Source organism: Muscardinus avellanarius, assembly GCF_963383645.1.
Source record: "Muscardinus avellanarius genome assembly, chromosome: 14".
In the NCBI taxonomy this organism is placed as follows: Eukaryota; Metazoa; Chordata; class Mammalia; order Rodentia; family Gliridae; genus Muscardinus; species Muscardinus avellanarius.
The window spans coordinates 86,399,622-86,424,290 of record NC_137800.1 but is presented as its reverse complement, the minus strand read 5'-3'; the positions used below and the strand labels follow the sequence as shown (position 1 = coordinate 86,424,290).

At 50.2% G+C, this 24,669-nt stretch overlaps 1 protein-coding gene across 2 annotated transcripts; it reads right to left on the bottom strand.

Moving 5' to 3' along the window:
* Positions 1–16,133: 16,133 nt before the first annotated feature.
* LOC308272913 (tripartite motif-containing protein 26) lies at positions 16,134–22,998 on the bottom strand (the record flags this gene model as incomplete). 2 transcript variants are annotated; one of them, XM_080709952.1, is made up of 8 exons in its annotated part: positions 16,134–16,813; positions 17,277–17,309; positions 17,709–17,824; positions 18,752–18,774; positions 19,901–19,918; positions 20,937–21,167; positions 22,363–22,458; positions 22,561–22,998. In XM_080709952.1, 8 exons carry the CDS (start codon positions 22,996–22,998, stop codon positions 16,134–16,136), a joined length of 1,635 nt encoding a protein of 544 aa, XP_080566078.1. The 2 variants fall into 2 exon arrangements, with proteins under 2 accessions (XP_080566078.1, XP_080566077.1); XM_080709951.1 differs by lacking the exon at positions 19,901–19,918.
* Between the last annotated feature and the right edge of the window lie 1,671 nt (positions 22,999–24,669).

Sequence of the window (24,669 nt, the reverse complement as noted above, 5' to 3'; positions counted from 1 at the left end):
GAGCTCGGCCCCTCTTCAGCGGCCCTGGGCGGCCGAGGCCCTTCACTCCAGCTCCCTCCTCTTGACCTGTAGAGGACGTTTGAATAAAGCCTGAGACCCACAGACTCGCACTTCCTGCGTCTGATCTGTGGGTGGGGCTGGGGAGGGGTCCACAGTTTGGGTGGTGACTGCCCCCAAAGGCTCATGTCTTATAGGTGTGGTCCCCACCGTGGTACCACTGGTAGGTGCTGAAACCTTTAGGAAGCGGCCCGGTGGGTGTCTTCAGGTCATGGGGCGCCTTGGGAGGGGAAGGGGGTGTGCGATCCTTCCACCTGAGGGGCAGCGAGGGTCCTGCTTCCCCACATGAACCGACAACTGGTGCGACAACTGGTGCTATGGAACTCGCAATTGCTGAGAGCCTGATGACTATAAAGTGATGCGGGCTACCGTTTGATTGTTGCCATTTTCTCATTGCCTTCTCTTCTGGAATTTTCTATTGATAACGTTGGCCCACTTTTTAGTCTTCTGTCTGCCTCTCACTGGCTTCTAAGAATTTCTTTCATACCATAGACCCTTTATTTTAGACTTGAAAATATTTATTAACATTGACTATGATGTTATTCATCAAACAGAAATCTTGAATTTTTATAATTTAATGAAATTTTCACTTCATTATTTATGTATTTATGTATGTATTTGTATATGTATGTATTTATTTATTTTGCATTACTGGGGATGGAACCCAGGGGCATTCTACCTCTGAGCAATACCCCCAGCCCTATTTTTGATTCTTTCTTTTGAGACAAGGTCTCACTAAGTTGCGGAGGGTCTCACTAAGTAGCTGAGGCTGGCCTCGAACCTGTGATCCTCCTGTCTCAGCTTGTCAAGTATTCGAATTACACACATGCTCCACCTCCCTCAGCCCAGAGCCACTTCTTTTTTTTTTTTTTTTTGGTGGTACTGGTGTTCCTGGAAGCCCTTCTACCTCCGGGCTACACTCCCAGACCTATTTTATATATCTGAAACAGGGTCTCTTAACGCCAGCGAGGCTGGCTTCGAACCTGCGCGATCCTCCTGTCTCCGCCTCCCAAGCGCGGGGATTACAAGCGTGGGGATTACAAGCGTGCGCCACCACGCCCGGCAAGAGCCACTTCTAATCCATCAAATCCTTGCGAATTCAGGAGCTGTTTCCGAGGTTTCTATTCTCTTGATTTCCATCCTTCCTGAACCAGGATGTCTTGTCTGAATTGCTGCAACTGGGTAGTTCACCTTAATGTCCAATAGGGCTTTTCCCTTTTTTGCTTCTTTTTAAAAATTTATCACAGCTGTTCGTAAACCTTTGTGCTTCCATATACATTTAAAATCAATTTGCCAGTCTGTCTAAAAACCTTGCCGCTCTTTTAACCAAAATGTTGACATTGGCAGAAGTTTTATTGCATTTGGGAAGGGCTGGAGGAAATTAGTTTGGAGAATGTGGACGTTATCATCTTATCCATAAAAGTCTTTTTCTCTTTTTCTCAATCTAGTTTTATGTACTTTAATTTTGAAATTTGAACATAAAATATTTAAAAATTTTTTTTAATTTTAGCCGGGCATGGTGGCGCACGCTTGTAATCCCTGTGCTTGGGAGGCTGAGACAGGAGAATCACACAGGTTCGAAGCCAGCCTCAGCTACTTAGTGAGGCTCTCAGCAACTTAGTGAGACCCTGTTTCCAAATAAAATATAAAAAAAAAGGTCTGGGAGTATAGCCTGGAGGTAGAAAGCCTCTGGGTTCCACCCCCAGTACCACCAAAAAAAAATAATAATAATTTTGAAAATATGAAAATATTTTCTTCATAGAACAATTTGGCCATATCTAGCAAGATGCAAATCCTCTGGCCCAGTAATTCTTCCTCTGGAGGATGCCCACACGTGTGTGCAGTGAGACACGTTGAAAACAGTTCGTGGTCACAGAGCTCCAGCTACAGGATGGATGATAAATGGTAGCGTATCCGTAAACACTACTGTGCAACACCTGAAAGAATGCATCACAGCTACAGGAAGCTGCATAAATTTTAAAACTTACGCAACTTGTACAACCATAAAGGCAAGTTAAAATATGGATTCATAAGCCAGGCATGGTGGCGCACACTTGTAATCCCAGCATTTGGGAGGCTGAGACAGGAGGATCACGGTTCACAGACAGCCTCAGCTAGTGCCTGGAGGTAGAAAAGTCCCTGGGTCCCATTCCCAGTACTGAAAAAAAAATTTATGTATTTATATATTTTTATTTTTAAAGTTTTACTTTTTGGTGGTACTAGGGGTGGAACCCAGGGGCTTTCTATATCTGGGCTAAACTCCCAGACCTATTTTCCTATTTTACATTTTATTTGGAAACAGGGTCTCACTAAGTTGCTGAGAGCCTCACTAAGTAGCTGAGGCTGGCTGGCTTCGAAACTGTGCGATCCTCCTGTCTCAGCCTCCCAAGTACTGAGATTAAAAGCGTGCACCGCCACGCTCGACTCGTGTTCTTTCTCTCTCTCTCTCTCTCTCTCTCTCTCTCTCTCTCTCTCTCTCTCTCTATATATATATATATATATATATATATATAATTTTTTTTTCTTTTTGTGTGGTACTGGGGTTTCTGGAAACCCTTCTACCTCTAGGCTACACTCCCAGACCTATTTTATACTTTTTATTTGGAAACAGGGTCTCTTAAGCCAGTGCGGCGGGTTTTGAACCTGCGCCATCCTCCTGTCTCCTCTTCATATATTTTTAAAAGTTTGAAAGCATTCAGCCAGGCACAGTGGCACACGTCTGTAATCCCAGAACTTGGGAGGCTGAGTCAGAGGATCGCAGGTTCAGGACCAGCCTTAGCAATTTAGCGAGATTCTCAGCAATCTAGTGAGACTCTGTTTCAAAAAAAAAAAGGCTGCCAGAATACCTCTGGGTTCAATCTCCAACAGCATGCTTGTGCACGCGCGCGCGCGCGCGCACACACACACACACACACACACACACACACACACACACACCATTCTTGGGTGATGCTGGTGGCGCTGACGTTGGACCATACTCTAGCAACGCTCACCCTCAGCTCCCACTCTGCAGCTCCAAAGTCCAAGTTCCCAAGAAAGGCTTTTTCCAGAATGCAAGTCATGGCAAGAGCGTGGGGAAGGCCGCGATAAGCTGTCTCCTCGGGCCAATCGGCGTGGCCCGTGCACCTGTGTGACGGGCCCCGCCCATCAGCCAGTAAGTCCGAGAGCTAAGATGGCGCTGAGCGGAAATCTTCCCCAGAGCACTTAGGTGGTAAACAGCTTTCAGGAAGTGACGACAAGAGCATGAGATACACGGGAACACCGCATGCCATAGGGCAACAGCCAATGGACTGGCTGTTGCCATGAGTTGTGCACGTGAACAGTCTGCTGATTGGCTGTTGGGCTCTATATAAGGGGAAGATTTCTGGGGGGAAAGAGAGAGAAGAGAAGATTTACGGGAAGAAGATTTGCGGGAACTGTACAAGAACCTGGGGTAATAAAACTGCTTGAGGAAGATCGTGTAAGAGTCGTCACTGCGCGCGACAAGTGGTTGGCCCGTACGGGGACCTTCGCTTTGATCAGAACCTCGGCAGTCCAGGGCAGCCGGCTGGTAAGTACTCCTTGACTCCGAAAAGGGAGGAGGAGGCTCCGTTTACGGAGGGTTATTTTCCCCGATCAAAGGGGGCTCCATTAAGGAGGATATTTAGTAAATAAGGCTCGCGGATAAGCGAGGCTCGCGGAAAAGCGAGGAACAGCGCTGTATTTTCCCCGATCAAAGGGGGCTCCATTAAGGAGGATATTTTTTAGTGTAAGTAAGTTAGAGAATCGGGCTGGTCCTGATTCGACAAGATGGGAAATAGTCCATCTCACCCATTGCATAAAGCATTGAAAGCTTTGTTGAAAAGTAGAGGCCTAAAGCTTAGGGACAAGACAATACAAGATTTTCTCGAACAAATAGATAGGGTAGCGCCATGGTTTACAGTATCAGGGAATCTTTCTTTAGCAAGCTGGGATAAATTGGGAAGAGACGTAGAACGCGCCGAAGAACAAGGTATTGTCACAGGAGGGACTCGGCCGCTTTGTCGGCTGATTCGTGCCTGTTTGGAAGAAAGGCGCTTTAGAAGATTTGTGCAGGAGGGCCAGGCAGCTTTAGACGGTGTAAAAGAGGAACGTTCAACTTCCTCTAAAGTGGCCAGTGAGGAGGATTCAGAGTCAGAGGGGGAAGATGACTCTGAGGAGGAATTAGAGGCCATTGGTAAACAAGTGAAAGCTTTTGAACTGATTAAAGAGGAAATTTCGCCTCCTCCGTATAACCCTTCTGCGCCCGGAGCAGGAGAAGGTGTCTCTTTTAGTAGTCAGATGTGGAGAGATGCGGGAATTTTTCTAGCAAATCAAGCTTTCCCAGTTTTCCAGCTGCAGGAGGGGGGAAATCGTTATCATGAGCCTTTGGACTTTAAAATAGTTAAGCATCTCGCAGAGTCAGTTCGCACATATGGGTCGTCAGCTGCTTTCACTATAGCAATAATAGAGAGTTTACATCGCTATGCCATGACCCCAGGAGACTGGCAAAATTTAGTTAGGGCCACCTTAAATCCTGGCCAATACTTGGATTGGAAAGCTTATTATATAGAATATGCCACTGAACAAGCTGCATGTAATCGAGCAGCAGGAAATTCAGCCTGGGATATAGACATGCTGATGGGCCAAGGACGATTTGCTAATCAACAGCTTGGGTATCCACAACAGGTGTATGAACAAATCAACAGACTCGCTACCCAGGCCTGGAAGGCCCTCCCTAACAAAGGAGAGGTATCTGGTAACCTTACAAAGATTACTCAAGGATTGACTGAACCCTTTTCAGACTTCGTTGCCCGTCTAGTAGAGGCTGCGGGAAGAATTTTTGGGGATTCTGACGCGGCCATGCCGCTCATTAAACAATTGGTCTATGAGCAATGCACTAAAGAATGCAGACAGGCCATCACTCCTTACAAACATAAAGGCCTAGAGGTGTGGATGAAGGTGTGCAGGGAACTCGGAGGACCCTTAACCAATTCAGGACTTGCTGCAGCCATTATACAGGCCTCCGGACAACAAAGTAAGAATAGTACCAAAAATGGCAATTGTTTTTCCTGTGGAGCGACAGGACACTTAAAACGAGATTGTCCTAAGTGTAGGGCGTCCCAATCTTATCCTTCTCCTCCTGAGTATTGTCGTCGATGTAGAAAAGGAAGGCATCCTACTTTTGAGTGCCGTTCGGTTAAAGATATCGATGGCAACCCCTTGCCCTATACTGGAAAGCAATCATCAAATACTCAGACAAAAAACGGGAGGGCGGGCCCTCGTTCCCAGGGCCCACAAAAATATGGGAACCCTCAGGTGTATGGGGCCATGGAGACACAGCCACCTCAGTGGCCCAATTTACAGCCTCCGGAACAGTCCGGCGAGCCACTCCAGGTTCGGCAGGATTGGACCTCTGTGCCACCTCCAGGCTGGTATTAACGCCACAAATGGGGGTTCAAATTATTGAAACAGATTTTCAAGGTCCTCTGCCACCTAATTCTGTTGGCTTACTTTTTGGAAGGTCTTCCTCTACCATGAAAGGACTTGTAGTCCATCCGGGGGTTATAGATGAGGATTATACCGGTATCATCAAAGTGATGGTTTCAGCGCCCCGGGGTATCGTTGCCATTTCCCCTGGGGATAGAGTGGCACAGTTACTTTTGCTTCCCAGTCTACATGGTATGTTTCCTTCAGCAGAGGGACGACGCGGTATTGGTGGGTTCGGTTCTTCAGGAAATGAGTTAATATCTCTTGCCTTTGATATGGGAACTCGTCCCTTGATAACCTTGGACGTGGAAGGCAAGCAAATCCTAGGACTTTTAGATACTGGGGCAGATAAAAGTGTCATCGCCTGTAAAGATTGGTCATCTTCATGGCCCACTCAAAAGGCTACCGGAGAACTTAGAGGTTTGGGTTATGCTAAAACCCCTGACCTCAGTGCTAGGGCTTTACATTGGAAAGATCAGGAGGGACGTAAGGGGCAGTTTGAACCCTATGTGCTGGAGCTGCCAGTTTCCCTCTGGGGAAGAGATTTATTAGTGGACATGGGATATTCCTTACAAAATACATCTTATTTCCCCCAAGCCCATAATATTCTCCTTCGCCAGGGCTACCACCCTTCCTACGGGCTGGGAAAACACCTCCAGGGACGTAAAAGCCCAATTCCTACTAAAGAAAAGAGTGGTCGCGAGGAACTGGGTTTTGTGCAGTAGCCACTGAGGAGGCAATTCCCATTACCTGGAAGACGGGAGATCCAGTATGGGTTCCTCAGTGGCCTCTCTCCCGTGAAAAGCTTGAAGTAACAAGGAAATTAGTACAAGAGCAATTACAGTTAGGCCATATCCGGCCATCCACCTCTCCTTGGAATACCCCGATTTTTGTGATAAAGAAAAAATCTGGAAAATGGAGGTTATTACACGACCTCCGAGCCATAAATAGCCAAATGCAGATTATGGGGCCAGTCCAACGAGGGCTTCCACTCCTCTCTGCTATTCCGAAGGAGTGGCCACTTATCAGCATAGATATAAAAGATTGTTTTTTCTCCATCCCTTTAAATCCTGCGGATACTCCTCGTTTTGCTTTTACTGTTCCCTCTATTAATCAAGAGGAAATTGACAGTAGATATGAATGGGTGGTCCTCCCACAAGGAATGGCCAATAGCCCTACCCTCTGTCAATTATATGTAAATAGTGCTCTTGAGCCCGTAAAAACCAAATTTCCAGAAATTCGGTGTATTCATTACATGGATGACATTTTGTTAACCACAAAAAATCCCTCCATACTTGAGGAGGCTTATTGTCACCTTGTAAAGATTTTGGAAACTCATCAATTATTCATCGCCTCAGAAAAGGTACAAAGAGGAGAAAATATACACTTTCTTGGCAACATTGTTCTCCCCCATGCAGTCCTGCCTCAAAAATTAATCATCCGCACTGATCAATTAAAAACCCTCAATGATTTCCAAAAACTGTTGGGAGACATTAATTGGGTTCGACCCTTTTTACAAATTCCTAACCATGCCTTGAAACCTTTATGTAATCTGCTCGTAGGCAATCCTCAATTAGATTCTCCTCGCGTCCTTACCGATGAGGCCCGCCATGCGTTACAATTAGTAGAACAAGCACTTACGAAAGCGTCTCTCCGTCGAGTGACCCCTGGACAGCCATTATGGGCTTGTATCCTGGCCACTGAAAAACAGCCTACTAGTGTTCTTTGGCAACAAGGACCCCTTCTTTGGATTCACCCCAAAGTCTCCCCTCAAAAGGTAGTTGAATATTATCCCACCAGTGTAGCAAGCCTTGCCCTTAAAGCCATTCAGCAGTGCATCCAACACTTTGGCAGAATGCCCGATAAGTTGGTGGTACCGTACACTGCTCTGCAAGTACAAACGCTGGTAGCCACTATTGATGATTGGGCTATACTTATGTGCTCTTTCAGTGGTGAAATAGACAATCATCTTCCCAAAGATCCATTGTTACATTTTGTTCTGGAACATCCTCTCATTTTCCCATTGGTCACTAAAAACAAACCTGTAGCTAATGCAATTAACATTTTTACTGATGGATCCAAAACTGGTGTGGGGGCCTACCTAATAGAGGGAAGCGATCCTGTTGTCATCCAATATTCACATACCTCTCCACAACTGGTTGAATTAAATATTGTTTTAGAAATTTTTAAGAGAGTTTCTTCTCCTTTCAATTTATTATCAGATTCACAATATGTGGTTAATCTGGTTAGATCGCTTGAATGCGCGGGTCAACTCTCTTTACATACTCCTATTCATTCTATGGCTAGCCAAATCCAGATTTATATACATTTAAGAAAGACACCATTCTTTATCCAGCACGTTAGGGCACATACTGGATTACCTGGCCCTATTACATATGGAAATGATCTAGTAGATAAACTCACCAAGATACATATGATTTTTTCTCTTACTCAAATGCAACAGGCACAGGCATTTCACCGTCAATATCATGTAAATTCTAAAACATTACAACAGCGATTTAAAATCCCTCGACATCAGGCTCGGGAAATTGTAAAAACCTGTAATGCCTGTGCCCCTTTTTTACACCCCTCACATGTGGGCATTTGCCCACGAGGCTTGCTCCCTCTACATCTCTGGCAAATGGATGTAACTCACATATCTGAATTTGGAAAATTGAAATATATCCATGTTTCCATAGATACTGTCTCTGGAATTATTCATGCATCTGCTCATGCCGGGGAAAAGGCACATGATGTCGTCAATCATTGCCTTGAGGCCTGGGCAGCATGGAATATGCCTAAAGAAATAAAAACTGATAATGGCCCGGCTTATACTTCCCAAAAATTCACATCTTTTTGTTCACAGATGGGAATAACTCTAAAGCATGGCCTTCCGTACAACCCTCAGGGACAGGGTATTGTGGAACGCGCCCATCGTACTCTTAAAGAATGCTTGATAAAACAAAAAGAGGGAATTGGAACCAATATGAAACCGAAGCAGCGCCTATCCTTAGCCCTTTTTACTTTGAATTTTTTGCAATTAGATGTCAATGGCAAGACTGCTGCCGATCGTCATTTTGCCCCCTCGGGTACGAGCCAGGGTTTCGTGCGTTGGAAGGATGCCCTCACAGGGCAATGGAGGGGACCTGACCCAGTGCTCACATGGGCCAGAGGCTCTGTTTGTGTGTTTCCACAGAACGGCGCCGATCCTGTCTGGGTTCCAGAGCGGCTGACTCGTCTGGTGAAACAAAAGGATGATGAGCCATCGACTGATTCTTTTGGGGACCATGATACTGTGGAATTCCAAGGATAGGAAGTGATCCACAATGGGGGCTTTTGACTGCTTTTTCTTTTCTATTGCCTTTGAGTCATTCTGCTCAAGTTCTTCCCCGCTTAATCCTTTTACCTTTTCCCCTTAAAATTGGCACAGGAGCAAATTCTACTTTTGCAGGTTATAATTTTACTTATTAGAGCCTGACCATGGCCTTTCATTCTAACCTATTTGATCTGTGGCTTCTTTGTGGGATAAATGGCAGTTGCACGGATTTAGCTCCCCTTGTCATGATTAATGATAATGCGTTTATTGCCGCTAATCTTTCTTGCGAGCTTTCTGCATATCCTACAGATAACCGGTCATCGAAATTTGACAATTTGACAAGACGGTTGCGGTTGGAGATCATCAAAACCAATACTACTCAAGTTGACCCGGTGATGGCCCGCACCTTGATGTCCTGGATCCAACAAGCAGCTCGTCATTTAAAAGAGTGGGCTGGACTGGGTGCTCTTGGTCTTTGTCTGGTCTTACTGTGTATCTTATGTCTCTACTGTCTTAGAAAACTAATCCGTCAGCGCGCTACAGATCAAGTGCTCATAGCTCAGGCATTTGCAGCCATGGAGTTGGGACAATCCCCTCAAATATGGCTTGCGGCGATGGGAAAGTCTTAATGACAGGATGCCAGCTAGGACTGCACTCGGGACCCCGGGAGGGTGCATCCCGAGGAGGGCATGCTCAACTGCATACGGGTTGCCACTGATTCTTGTCCCGTCCCTGGCAAAAGGTGGTGGGCCTAGAAGCCCCTTCCAAACATACAGGGGTTGAGTCCTCTGTCCTCTCCTGTCTGAAAAAACAAAAAAGGGGGAACTGTGACGGGCCCCGCCCATCAGCCAGTAAGTCCGAGAGCTAAGATGGCGCTGAGCGGAAATCTTCCCCAGAGCACTTAGGTGGTAAACAGCTTTCAGGAAGTGACGACAAGAGCATGAGATACACGGGAACACCGCATGCCATAGGGCAACAGCCAATGGACTGGCTGTTGCCATGAGTTGTGCACGTGAACAGTCTGCTGATTGGCTGTTGGGCTCTATATAAGGGGAAGATTTCTGGGGGGAAAGAGAGAGAAGAGAAGATTTACGGGAAGAAGATTTGCGGGAACTGTACAAGAACCTGGGGTAATAAAACTGCTTGAGGAAGATCGTGTAAGAGTCGTCACTGCGCGCGACACACCTGCCACAGGTCATAGCCCTTTGCCTTGGTTAATAAAAGCCCAAACTGCAGCTCTGTCAGAGGCAGGTTGCTTAATGCCTTTGACGTTTGGTCTTCTCCTGTGAAAGACATAGGAAGTGCCTGCTCTGTGGGATCATATGAGACTTAAGTGGGTTAGTACAGTGACAGGCTGGACGTGGTGCTTGGCATTTGGCAAGCGCCATGCTGGTGTGTAGTAACCGTGCTGGAGGCGGGCAGGCTTTCTAAGCCTATTCTGTCCCGTCATTCCAGATGTGGAACACCTCCAAATACTTAAACGTATTATATGCGGGCAGGCTTTCTAAGCCTATTCTGTCCCGTCATTCCAGATGTGGAACACCTCCAAATACTTAAACGTATTATATGTAATTATATAGTAAGGTGAGTATATTATAGTGTGATAATCATAACATATTTATATAATATATATAACTTTTTTTTTTTGGTGGTACTGGGGTTCCTAGAAGCCCTTCTACCTCCGGGCTACACTCCCAGACCTATTTTTTATACTTTTTTATTTGGAAACAGGGTCTCATAAGCCAGCGCGCGCGGCTGGCTTCGAACCTGCGCGATCCTCCTGTCTCTGCCTCCCAAGCGCGGGGATTACAAGCGTGCGCCACCACGCCCGGCATAATATATATAACTTTAGATTATTATTTTCAACCTATTTTAAATGCACCCATGTCAATTTGGTTGAAGTATTCAAGGAACTGAAGCCTTGGGATTATTTATTTATTTGTTTGTTTTCCCCCTACTGGGGATGGAACCCAGGGTCATTCTACCTCCGAGCTACACCCCCAGGCCTATTTTTTTTATTATTTATTTTGAAACAGAGTCTCTCTGGATTGCAAAAGGCCTCACTAAGTAGCTAAAGCTGTCTGCGACCAGCGATCCTCCTTTCTCAGCCTCCCAAATGCTGGGATTACAAGGGTGCGCCACCATGCCCAGCATGCCTTGGGATTTAACGGGTTAAATGAGACCATGGCAGGAGGCTCAGCAGTTGGCATCTCTCTTGTGCTTGGTGTACAGAGACTGAATGGAACGGGTGTGAGCCACGTGTGTGGGCGCCAACTAGAACCTAGCTAGGAGCACAACGATCCTCGCCCGTCCATTCTTTTTTTTATCTATTTATTTATAATTTATTTTTCTGGTGATAGAGATCAAACCCAGGGGCATCCTACCTCCAAGCTACACCCTCAGTCCTATTTTATTTTGAAACAGGATCTTGCTAAGTTGCTGACACTCTACGTGTTGAGGCTGACCTCAAACCTGTGATTCTCCTGTCCCCGCCTCCCAAGTACTGGGATTACAGGTGTGTATCACCATGCTAAACTTATAACTATTCATTAAAAATCAAATTAGTCATGTGTAGTGGTTTTAGTACTTGGGAGGCTGAGACAGGGGAAATGCAGATTCATGGCCAGCCTCAGCAACTGAGTGAGACCTTGTTTCAAAATAGAAAATTTAAAAAATAGAGCTAGGGGTGTAGTCTGGAGATAGAATGACCCTGGGTTCAATCTCCAGCACCAAAAAAGTAAATAAATAAAATCAGAGCTGGGCATGGTTGTACAATCTCAGTATTAGGGAGGCCAAGAGATAGAATGCCCTTAGGCTTGATCCTCAGTAGCACAAAGAAAAAGAATTTTTTTGTGGTACTGGGCATTGAACCCAAAGTGATATTCTATCTTCAAACTACACCCCCAGACCAATTTTATTTTTATTTTTTGTGGTACTGGGGACTGAACCCAGGGACATTCTACCTCTGAGCTACATCCCCTGCACTATTTTTAATTTTTATTTAGAAACGGTCTCACTAAATTGCGGATTGCCTCACTAAGGAGCTGAGGCTGCCCTCGGACCTGCAATCATCTTGTCTCAGCCTCCCATTAGAATTACAAGCATGCGCCACCACGCCTGGCTTTTATTTTATTTTTAATTAATTTATTTTTTTGTGTGGTACCAGTGTTGGAACCCAGAGGCTTTCTACCTCCGGGCTATACTCCCAGACCTATTTTTCTCTTTTATTTGGAAACAGGGTCTTACTAAGTTGCTGAGATCCTCACTAAGTAGCTGTGGCTGGCTTCGAACCTGTGCAATCCTCCTGTCTCAGCCTCCCAAGTGCGAGGATTACAAGCGTGCGCCACCAGGCCCAGCCTGATTTTATTTTTTATTTTGAAACAGGGTCTCTCACTAGGTTGATGAGAGTTTCACTACTTGTTAAGGCTGTCTTTGAACCTGAAATCCTAATGGGATTATAGGCAAGTGCCACTGCACCCAGCTAGGAATATTATTGTTGTTATTATTATTATTGTTATTATTACTTGTGGTACTGGGGGTGGAACCCAGGAGTTTTTCTACCTCCAGGATATACTCTCAGACCTTTTTTAAAAAAATATATAAATATATTTTATTTGGAAACAGGGTCTCACTAAGTTGCTGAGAGCCTCACTCAGTAGCTGCAGCTGGCTTTGAACCTGTGCGATCCTCCTGTCTCAGCCTCCCAAGAGCGGGGATTACCACCATGCCCGGCTTAGGAAAATTATTTTCAATCAAGAAAGCTATACTCAGCGAATTCTTCCTAAGTGTGAAAGTGGGATAAAGGTATTTCCAGATATTCAAGATTTTAAAAATCCAGCTTCCATCGCCATTTCTCAGGAAGCTACTGGACGCTGCTTCCCTGAAGTGATGTTAGGATGGGAAACAAGACAGGGAACCAAGCCGGCCCGCCGTGGTGTGGGAAGCTGTGCAGCCAGCGGCTTCAGAGCCGAGGCCCAGAGGCTCAGCAGACACAGCAGGACAGTATCGCTAAGCGCACCCGCTGGTGAGCGTCTTGGTTTTGGAGAGGTGGGAAAGGGCTTGGGGTTCAATTAGTAATAATACTGTAAGAAATGAAAGAACAAAAGAATTGAAAGGGCAGTTATTAACTCCAGGAAAGACAAACAGTTGTGCCGGAACCCCAGGGCAAACGGCTTTTACACAGAAAAACGGACCCACTACTCAGCCTCCACTTACTTTTCCGATGTTAAGACCACATTGAAGGGTGAGGACAGGTGGGGAGTGCGTATGTGCTGAGGGACAGGGACAGCAGTGGAAAATCCTCCTTAAGATGTGAAACCAGGAATGCCACCTCAAACTCAAGTTATTTAGAAAAAGTGAACAAAAACACCCAGCATCTGCTAAAAAGGATGGGTAGTGTTTCCTGAGGGGAATGAAGCAGGGAGGGCAATGCTCTTTTTGTGATAAACACTGCAGAAATAGTTGGCTATATGTGCAGGGGTAGTTCATTAAAAGTAAAATTATAAACATTAAAAACAAAAAAGGGGCTAGGCGTGGTGATACATACCTGTAATCCTAGTACTTGAGAGGCTGAGACAGGAGGATCCCGACCAAGTTCAGACTCAGCAACATAGCAAGACCTTGTTTTAAAACAAAAAGGGGGCCGGGCATGGTGGCGCACGCTTGTAATCCCCGTGCTTGGGAGGTGGAGACAGGAAGATAACGCAGGTTCGAAGCCAGCCGCGTTGTCTTTAAGAGACCCTGTTTCCAAAAATAAAATAGGTGAACCACAGTACCACAAAAAAGGGGGGGCTGGGACTGTAGATTAGAGGTAGAATGTTTCTGGGTTTAATCTCCAGTAAGTACCAAGTAAATAAAAAAAAGTAAAAATAAAAAACAAGAAGGATAAATTTGAGTTCACTAAAGGGAGTTCAGAGAGAAAATATGCCCTTTGTCACCAGTGTAGAGGTAGTTAAGAGATAATCCTCCCCTTTTCCATCTTTTAATTTTTGGTACTAGAAATAAAATCTAAGGGCATTCTACCTCCAAGGTATACCTTCAGACCTTTTTATTTTGAAACAGGGTCTTGCTAAGTAGCTGAGGGTCTTGCTAAATTATTGAGGCTGGTCTCAAGCCTGTGATCCTCCTGTCTTAGGCTGCCTGTGTTGGGACTACAGGCATGCATTACCATGCCCAGCTCTCTTTCCCAAATGGCAATTTTTAAAGTCAGAACAGGTGCGTGCAGTGGCGCATACTTGTAATCTCAGTACTGGGGAGGCTGAGATGGGAAGATCACAGGTTCCATACCAGACTCAGCAACTTAGCAAGACTGTTTCAATATTAAAAACAAAAAGGGCTGGGGGTATAGAAGGCTGCTGAGGTCCATCCTAAGTACCACCAAATAATTTTTAAAAACCCAGAACAGACGAGATGGTTAAGCAGTTGGCTGTGTTAGGAGACAAGACTGGAATGTCGGGAGATGACATTTCCTCTGGGGCACAGGTGTGTCTACTGGGATTGAGCCCAGGGGCATTCGCCTCCAAACTACACCCCAGCCCTGTTTTTTTTTTTTTTTAATTTTGAAACTGGGTCTTGTAAGGTTGATGAGTCTCACTCTTTGTTGAGGCTTTCCTTGAACCTACAATCCTCCTGTTTCAGCCTCCCAAGTACCTGATTACAAAGGTGCGCCGCCACGCTCGGCTGGCGCATGGCTTGTTTCCCAGGGAAGGCACAGGGCACGCCCGCTGCTGACACCGTTCTCAGCAGGTCATCATCGCTTCTCAGGTGCTGAACAAAGTGGGGCCACAGTGGCAGCTAACCCACGTGCATGGGGAGCTCTTCCTGGGGACTTCCAGAAAGGGCAGCATGCTGCCAAGAGAACACAGAAGCAGTCAGAACCCTAGACAGGCAAACCCTGGGCTACAGGGACCAAGGGACGCTCTCTGCTGCCAGACTGAGGCCTGGTGACACCCAAGTTACAATAAAGACATCTCCAGGCAGTTCATTCAACAAGTCTTTATTGAGCACCTCTTTGTGCCCAGCACTGCACTAGGTGCCACAGAGAATATAAGTATTAAGAGACGGTATCTGCCCTCCAAGAGCTTACAAAACTAGGGGCAGAATTAACATGTACGTGTGACGCAGGCAGCAGGTGATATATACAAAGTGGGCAACTCTGGGACAACGCGCTGGCTAAGGGACCACTCAGAACGAGCGTGGCTGGCAGCTGTCCCACAGGAGTCGACACCTGGATAAGCAAAGGACGGGCAGGACGAAAACAAGGACATTGCTTTGGCTGGAGCTGGGAGTGCATGTCAAACTGTGGGCACCGAGGTGCCGGGGTCCGGGTGGGCCACAGGCAGTGAGACACCCCTGTCTCTCTCCCGATGTGAAGACCTGGGGTGCACCCCTCAGTCTTTCTTCCTGGGAAATGAGGCTGGACACTGAGGAAGGTCAGGCACACAAGCCTAATATCTCCTGCAGAGGTTGGCAAGAGTCCCTGTGGCAGGGGCTTTGCTCTCCTGGGCACTTGCCCTGGTGTTTTTAGATGCATGGACCAAGAGCAAGGCATTCTGGGTTAAGAACTCCCCTCAACAAGGACCAATTCACAGAGGCCCACCGATTGCTGATCGCAGTTGTTACCTCAGTAATGTGCCCAGATGCCTCGCTCGACCACAGGTGGCTCTGGGGGCCACCTTCCCAGGTGTGGGAGCCTCTTCTGTTCAGCCCTGATTTAGGAGCAGCACAGGCTCCGCGCTGAACTTGAGGAGGAAATGCCCACCTGCACCCCGGCGGCCGACCTGGAAGCCACATGGGCTTTGATGACGCACACTTCCAGCATCTAATGTGTTTAACTCTGAGCCGGGGTGGAGCAGGTCTGTTTAAGATGTCAGGGTGGGTGACTGGCAGAGTGAACTGGGGAAATGGGAACTCATGAGGGATGAGGACAAGTGAATGTCTCAGGTGTAATTGGCGATCTTCCCCAACCCCAGCTGGCATAGGTGGCCACATTGGCCTCAGCCCCTTATTCAACAAAGAACACAGAGTTGGGGCAAGGGTGGACGAACACGAAGGGACCCTGGTCCTCAGGTCAGGAGATGCCACAGGGAACCAGCAAGGGGCGGGACAGGAGCCGCTGGGGCGGTACGGGTAGAGACAGAGCCGAGGTCTTGGGGGCCGCTGCGGCAGGGAGGCAAGTGGCAGTGGGGTGGGCCCTTCCTGTTCCAGGGGCTCTGCCCAGCACCCTCCCATCACAGAGTCCTGAATCCAGAGGTGAAGCATCATGGGCGCGGGCTCAGGGTCGTAGCAGGAGGCGCGTGCCAGGCCACTTGAGCCACAGGAAGGGGACCAGGCGGCCCGTGAAGGAGGTGGAGAAGGTGTAGATGAGTTCCTGCGACTCTGCGTTGGTGAAAGTCACGGTGCCCCCTTCATAATCCAGGGCGATGCCCACTTTGCGCGGCCGCAGTGATGGGAAGAGCTCGGTCTCGGGGCTGGTGTTGGCCCAGATGCTGGAGGAGGAGAGGCGCAGCGCCCACACCCCGTCCTCCGGCTGCAGGGAGAGGTCTCCCTTCCTCTTCACAGAGTCCCGGGCCAGGCCCACCATGCAGCTTTCCAGAACCTCCTCCTCTTCCTCCTCCTCTTCTTCCTCATCCCCCAGCGACTCCTCGTCCTCGTCCGTTTCCCAGTCGTACCCATCCCCGTAGCCCACCGCCTCCTCCTCCTCTTCCTCCTCTTCTCCCTCCTCCTCCTCTTCCCCCTCCTCCTCCTCCTCAGACCAGCCTTCCCTCTCCACCTCTACCTCCCAGTACACCTTGCCCCAGGTGAAGCCCTTGCTGCCCAGCACCCCCGGCTCACAGTCGAACTGCTGGGGGTGCAGGTAGGCGCACTGGTACAGGTTGGTGTAGGTCACACACTTCCAGTCCTCTGACAGCTGCAGGTACCCACTGGCCGACTGCGGGTCCAGAGTGACACTGACTGTGGGGACAGGGAAGGAGAACAGGGTCACGGTTGGGCCAGAGAGGGGCCGCAGGCTCCATGGTAGGGCTGCCACGCTGCACAACCCAGGGGCTGCCCACAGTATGCTCTACGAGAGCTGTGTCCTTGGAGGGGCCTGGGGCGCCTGGCAGCAGGGCTGAAAGGGCAGCAGTGGCCTGGGCTGCCAGTGGCTGCTGTCTGCTCCAGATGCTGAGGCACATGGTGAGGCTGATGGGGAGGCTCAGCCACCAGGAGAGGACGGTGGGGAGACCCGCTTACAAAGTAACAAACTCCAGAAGACAAGGGCCCTCCATCAAGCAGGGCCTGTACCCAGACACGAGGGGAGATCATCAGAAAACACAAGGAGGGCAGGGCTACCCGGGACACTAGGAGGGTCCAAACTTCTATCACGGGAGTTTTCTTTACTTCAGGTAAATCTGGGAACAAGGCTCTCTACACTTACCTGTCTTATATTCCAGGTCTCTCAGCAGCTTCCCTGGGGAGATAGAAAGGACAGTAGTGACCTTTAAGCCCAGCAAATTATGGACCCATTTCTTACTTGGGTAGCATTATGTGATGGGCTCCATGCCCAGGAGGAAAGCCAGGTATAGTGGCGCACACCTGTAATCCCAGTATGTGGGAGGCTGAAACAGGATTCCAGGTTTGAGGCCAGCCTCAGCAACTTAGCAAGACCCTCCTTCAAAATAAAAACTAAAAAGGGCTGGGGGTGTAGATGGGGGTAGAATGCCCCTGAAATCAAATCTCAGTACCAAAAAAAGAAAAAAGCAAATAGGGGCTGCTCAGGGATACGAGGCTGAAGAGTATGGCGAGAACCAGGGGACCCCTACCAAGTGCTGGCCTCCTTACTCCTACCTGGTGCTCTCCCCAACCTTACCTTGGAACTGCCTCAGGCCTCGCTGTAGAGAGAGGAGTTTATCTGAAAATTCTCCAGTTTTTCTTTTAACCACGTGAGAGATGGGCTTCCCACTCCAGAACTTCTTCCGTGGGTATCTGAGAGGACGGCGACACAATGAGCTGTTACTACGCTCTTCTTGCTTTTCCTTCATTGATTTTTGTTTGTTTTTGGTGTTTTGTTTGGTAGTAGGGTTGAACTCACGGACGTTTCTACCTCTGAGCTACACTTTCAACCCTATTGTTTTTTATTTTGAAAACAGGGTTTTGCTAAGTTGTTGAGAATCTCACTAAGTTGCTGAGGCTGGCTTTGAACCCTCGATCCTCCTGTGTCAGCCTCCCAAGTACTGGGATTCCAGGCATGTGCCCCCAGACCCAGCTAAGTTTCTCTCAATCTTCATGACAATTAAGAAGGGAGCAACAAAGTTTTGATTATCCCCAAGCAAAAGACCAAAGCCAGGCATGATGGCACACGCCTGCGATACCAGTATTTGGGAGGCTGAGACAAAAGGCAGGGGGATGCAGGAAGACAGCCTTAGTAATATAAAAGGACTCTCAGTAACCTAGTAAGACCCTGTCGCAAAACAAAAATAGAGGTGGGAGTATAGCTTGGAGGTAGAATGCCCTTGGTTCAATCCTCAGTATAACCAAAAGAAAAAAAAAAAAAAAAAGAAAAAGAAAAAAAAAAGAAAAGGAAAAGAAAAGAAAAGAAAAAGCCAAAATGAAGACATCAAATGGGAAATGGGGCCAGAGATAGCAGCAGAGCAGGCGTGTGGCATCAGCAGAGTCCAGGTGCCAGGGCCTCCGCTGCTCAGTGGGTTCCACCCGACCCCCACCGCCTCACTCAGCCCAGGCGGGGTTGTGGGAGGCAAGGAGCTGGGGGTTGTCTCCAAGCCCCAGGGACCCATGAATGTGCTCCTGCTTCCCAGACGCCCACCACTCCCCGCTGGCTCGCGTGGACGTGGAGGAGGAAGAGAGGAGGGGACAGAGGCCCAGGGCAATGAGGGCGGTGGAAGGTCAATTTACCTGTTCACGAAGTCTCTGGTGTCCTGGAAGGGAAAAAGCACAGGAATCAGTGTGAACGGAATCAGGCTCCATTCCCACGTGCCCAACGCTAGCAGAGGCGGGGACACATCTGTGAGCCCTTCCGTAAGGGGCTGACATTCCAGTGGGGTACTCGATACAACAAGAAAACAAAATCATCACGACAGAAGCAAACCGGGGTGGTGCACAACAAGGCCAACCGCTACAAGGAGACGCTTGAGATCAAGTTTGAGGAATGAGGGAGCATTGGCGGTGGAGACTGTACAGGGACAGGAAAGGCCTTGGAGAAGGCCGGCCAGGTCACGGGGCTGGTATGGACGGCGGGATTTGTGTTGTCCCATGCACAGTGGAAAGCCGCCCAGGGGTTTGAGCAGAGGAACGCCGTGCCTGATCTGCTCTACCTTAGACTGCCAAGTACTCTCCAGGAACCATCGCCCCTTCTTCATTCTAATAACACAACTGCTGGAGCTACAGATTGGCACAGGACCATCCAGGAAACTACATTTACCAGATTTCCTGCAACCAGGCCAGACTAATTTGAAGCTACTGAGATGTGAAAAAAAGCAATGACTATAATTTCTGGATGTTGTCATTAATTTAAATTAACATACTAATTGTGTGTGTGTGGTGCTAGGACATGGTACCGCGTGGACATCTCTAGACCCTCCACCTCTGAGCTGCTACTGAGACACAGATGAACCTCTGTGCAGCACTAGCCAGATCCCTAAGTGCCCTTTCCCTGGCTGCCCGTGAGAACGGAGTCAGGAGGCGCTGCGAGCGCGGGAGGCCAGCATGAAGGCAGCAAACACAGGACAGAAGCCACACGTCCTGGAATGCTCTGGAGACAGACTCAAGTGGACACACTGGCCAAGGACCAGGAGGACAGGGCCATGGCGTGAACAGAGGGGCCGGGGGCGCAGTGGGTGTGAGGGAGCACAGGCAGGCCGAGGCGGTGAGCCGGACGGGCTCCTGTGAGATGCTCTTGGCTCCTCTCAGCGCCCCCCGGGCTGTGCTAACTGATGCTGCCTTCCCTTCACTCATTCCACAAACCTCTCTTAAGTGCTTCCTGTGTACCGGGCACAGACCGCGAAGCTGGGGAAGCAGCAGTAGAAGAAAAAGACAAATTCCTACCTGGGTGGAGTTCACATCCTAGCGGGGGAAGCAGACAACAAACAATCAACACAAATATAAAGTCAAATTATGTTGCCAAGTGATGAGCAAAGAGAAGAGCCCGGAGCAGGGGCGGGAGGGGCAGACCGGCTTCGAGGGCAGCGCGTCCCGGTCCACAAAGCGCACTGAGCGCCTCCGGGTGCAGACCGCGTGCCGGGAGGGCAGAGCGCACGCCTGCTCTCTGCAAGGCGCCGAGGGCCAGCTGGGGACGGCGCTGGGGTCTCCTTGGGGCCCTCGTCCCTGATCCCTCACCATCTTCTTGATGTCCTCCGCCCAGAGGCCTCTCATTCCCATTCCATCCTCTTTACTTCTGTACTAGGGACTGAACCCAGGGGCATTCTACTTCCAAGCTACATCCCCAGCCTTTTTTACTTTTTTAAAATTTCAGTACTGGGGACTGAACTCAGGGGCATTCTATCTCCAACCTACACTCCTAGCCCTTTTTTTAATTTATTTATTTTTTGGTAGTACTGGGGCTAGAACCCAGGGACTTTCTACCTCGAGCTATACCCCCAGCCTTATTTTTTTATTCTTTATTTTGAAACAGGGTCTCACTAAGTTGGGAGAGGACCTAAGTAGCTGAAGCTGGCCATGAACCTGTGATTCTCCTGTCTCAGCCTCCCAAATGCTGGAATTACAAGCATGCGCCCCATACCTGGCTCCTTTTTTAAATTTTGAAGCAGGGTCTGAAGCAGGGTCTCACTAAGTTGCAATCCTACTGCCTCAGTCTCCCAAGTATTGGGAGTACATGCACGCAGCACCAAACCTGGATGCTCTTTTTTAAAATGCTTTCTGCAGAAAACTGCTTTGTGAAGGAAGACCATTTCAGGTACCTCGGTTTATACTCTGTAACCCTTGGGATTAAGCAGGCTGAGTCAGACTATCGCCTCCTTATTTCGGATGGGAAAAACAGGGTGCAAGAGAAAGCGGCTCACAAGAGGTCCAGGGGGAGTGGCGGCCGGGCCCACCGTGTCTCGCTCCGCCGTCCAGGTCTCACCTGCATGAGCTCCGTCGCCGGCTGCTGCGCCTTGCCCTCCAGCTCAGAGATGACCAGCGCCAGCCGGGCGAGCTCGCCCACGCCCCGCGTCTTGAACTTCTCCCTGTCGGACGTGAGCAGCTGCTCCAGGGTGGCCAGCTGGTCCAGCAGATGCTGCTCCCGCTTCTTCAGGAACTGGTGGCCCTGTTTGAACTCTGCCACGATGTACTGCCTCTGCTCCTGCAGCTTCTTCTGCAGGGACAGGAAGGGGGTGGCACTTGCATCTCGGGACACAGGAGGCCCCGGGACTGGCTTTACAGGCGCGGGCTGACTCTCCCCTCCTACTCTCCACTTGTGAATTCTACAGCCTGGTGGAAGGAGCTAAGGGGTGCTCTGGGTCCACTCTCCTGTTCCCAAAGAGGACCTGGCTAGTCAGTCAGTTCACTGCTTCTGTGACCAGAACAGACTCTGCCTGGCGAATCAGCCACCATCTGTTCTGGGCCCTTGGGGAATCCTGTGTGTCTCACTCGTGAGCTGACATGCTGTTCCCTCCTGGACAAAATTCCCATGTCACCTCTTCCAGAAAGCCTTGTTTGATGAAAGTCATCCATGCCTGCTCAATCCTTCCTTCAGAAACCCATGACATACGAAGAATCTGGGGGCACCTATCCCTGACTCAATGAAACTGAGGCGTGTGACTCAGGGCCATGTCCTTTGCTGCCGAGGCCAGGATGGGGCCTGGCGAGTCCCCGGTGTCCCTCTTGGCTGACGCTGGGGGCAGGCGTCCACGCACACCGAGGCCGCAGGCACTCTTGGACACGGGCTAGCTCAGCTTTCCTCTCCCAGCACCGCGTCACAGGCTGCCGGGCCTGGCCCATAGCCTGTTGTCCCTTTCCCAGCACACACGCTCCCCAATCTTTTCAGCTTTTTCACTGCCATCTCCTCTCTGATCAGACACACCACAGGTGCCTGGTTTCTACCTACTGTCACCACAGCCCGGGCCTGGCTGCAGCACGGAGCATGGCCCGAGCCTCGAAGCCTTCCTCATCCTTCCCTCTAAGCCCCTTGCCGCGGCCCGCTCCTCCTTCCAAATCCCTGGCTGCCCTCCACTGGGGAAGTCGTTTCTTTCCCCCACTCTGTGAAGGGAGAGAAGCCAGGCCTTCCCTGGCCCTCTGGAGGAAGGTCACGGCTGCTAGACACCAGTATGTAACTCAGGGGAGTCGCAGAGAAGGGAAGGGACCGGGCAAGCGCCTCTGCCAGCCGCCCACCTGTCAGCTGAGAAGCAGGCAGAGCCTGAAGCACACAGCTGGCTCACAGGACGGGCTTGGGCTAAGACCCAGGCCTGCTGCAGCCGGCCCAACGCCCTCCACCCTGAGCATCCTGCCGCCTCCCTGGCTCTCCCTGCCCAGCAGAGGTGACCACCTCCAGCTCCCTGTCGGCCTCTTACCAGCGCGGCCAGGATGTCAGCTTCACCCTTCACCTGAAAGCCCTGAATCTTGTCTCTGTCTCTCCTCAGGGTACTCAGGTGGTTCAGGATTTTTTCCTGTGGGGAGACAAGCGTGGGGACACGTGGAGGCTCTGGCTGGGCAGGAGGAGGGCCGAGCCCTCGGCCTGAGGGCTGCGCAGGGGTGTGGCCAGGGCTTACCCGGTGCGGCTGTGCGGCCTTCTCCACCAGCACAGCCGTGTGCGGCCGGTGCTCGCGGGACTCACGGCACATGACGCACAGCAGCTTCCCGTCGTCCTCGCAGTAGTAGTGCAGCTTCTCCCGGTGCCGCTCGCACAGCTTCGTGTCCTGCTGCTCCCGGGCCGCCTCGCCCGGCTGCCGGCCCTTGTCCACCTTCAGCCGCTCGATGTTCTCCACCAGGCTGGCCAGCTGCCACACGGGCCGGATGTTCTCCTTCTTGAAGGGCCTCTTACAGAGCGGGCAGACCGGGCGGCCCCCCGCGCCGGGGCGGACGTCGGCGGTGCAGCTGCGGCAGAAGACGTGGCCGCAGTCGATGGTCACGGGGTCCCGCAGGTAGTCCAGGCAGATGGAGCAGGTCACCTCCTCCTCCAGGCTGCGCAGTGGGGCCGAAGTGGCCATGCTGCCCTCAGCTCAGTGGTCTGCGTTCACCGCGGGCTCCTCCCTGGGAAGGAGAAGCGGGGTCAGGGCAGGCACAGCGGGAAAGGGCGGCCGCCTTAGGTGGGCGCCAGCTCCAGCACTCGGCCATCCACACCACCAGCTCCAAGACCACGATGGCAGAGCAAAGGGGACTCGCCAATCTCATCTAACCTCTCATTTTACACCCAAGGAAACAGGCCCAAAGCCTGGTAGAGGGAAGAGCACGGTGGATACTAGCCCACGCCTTACTGTTGGGAAACTGCACTAATGCACCAACCACACAACAGCGATCGTTTCACGCTGGAAAACGGTCAGTATAAAAAGTGACAATGTCTACCATGTCCACAGTGTCCCCCCTCCAGTTGTGCCATGGACAAGCTGCGCCCCCACCTGCGGGGACCTGACACAGTCAACAGACCCTCTTGATTGATCCTCTGGGTCTCAGCTGTGAAGGTTAGGAGCGCAGAGGTTCTTTACCCAATTCAAGAACCGTGGGAGGCACCAAGAGTCGGTGCTGAAGGGGGCCTTTCTCTTTGCTGTTCTGTGGCCTGGGTCTGCTTCACTGCCCCCCAGGAAGCTGGGCTCTGTCTAAGCTCAGCCAGCCAGCAGAGCCAGGCTGGCCACGCAGCCAAGATGCACCCTCAGCTGTGACCCCCACCCCACCCAATCGAGTGCCTGGCTGCTCCACTGCTAACAAGAGCGGACAGGGAGGATGATGACTCGGTGGGGAGGAGTCCTCAGGGGAAGGATGGCCCTTCAAGTAGCACAGAAGTCTGGACCACAGCAGCCTGTGACCATGGCAGCCCGGTCTGGTGCCCATGTGTGGTTATGACCCAACAGCTGCCTCCACCTCTGTGAAAGGGAGAAGTCATCTACAACTCAGGGCCTCAGGGTCCCCATCTGTAAAATGGGGAGGGCACTACTTCCCACCAAGGGTCTCTATGCATCATGTTGAAAAGTACTAAGCCTGGACATTGAGAAAGCCGGAGCCTTGGCCCCCAAATCCAGTGAGCTTTCAAATCTCAAAGAGAGACGGCTGAAGTGAGATGGCAGCGAGAGAGTGAGCAGCGCCGGCTGCGGAGCACTAGCCGCAGCACACAAGGGGCGGGGAGGGAGGCTCTACTGGGGGTGCCCGGGAAGACAGCCCTGCAGGACAGAAGCATGCGAGGCAGCAGCCAGAGCCACCAGCAGAGTGCTGCCACCCGCAGGTACAACGGAGGCCCGTTCAGGGGTCTCTGTCAAAGTGACGTTGGTGGAACAAAAATAAGGCCCTCGATCCATAACATTAAAAGAGAAAACAAAACAGGAAGATAATGTCTATTCCTGTCTATTTTCCTGTCACCACATCTCAACTACACTCCCTTCCGCCATGATGCTGGACTTCACGTGAGCCCAGAACAGTGGCAGCGGCCAGCCATGAAGCGCCACCTCCGGAACCCTGAGCCAAAAGGAGCCTCTCCACTGCCGAGGTGTTTTCTCGGGCACCTACTGGGTCACAGCAACAAGTGTTTTGGTACTGGAGGTTGAACTCAGGGCTGTATGTCACTAACAGGGTATGGTATTCAAGGTTTGACCCCGGAAGATGGAGAAACCAGGAGAGAAGGGGCAGCTGCCTCTGAGAAAGTAGTTGTGGTGGAATAAATTTTAACGTGA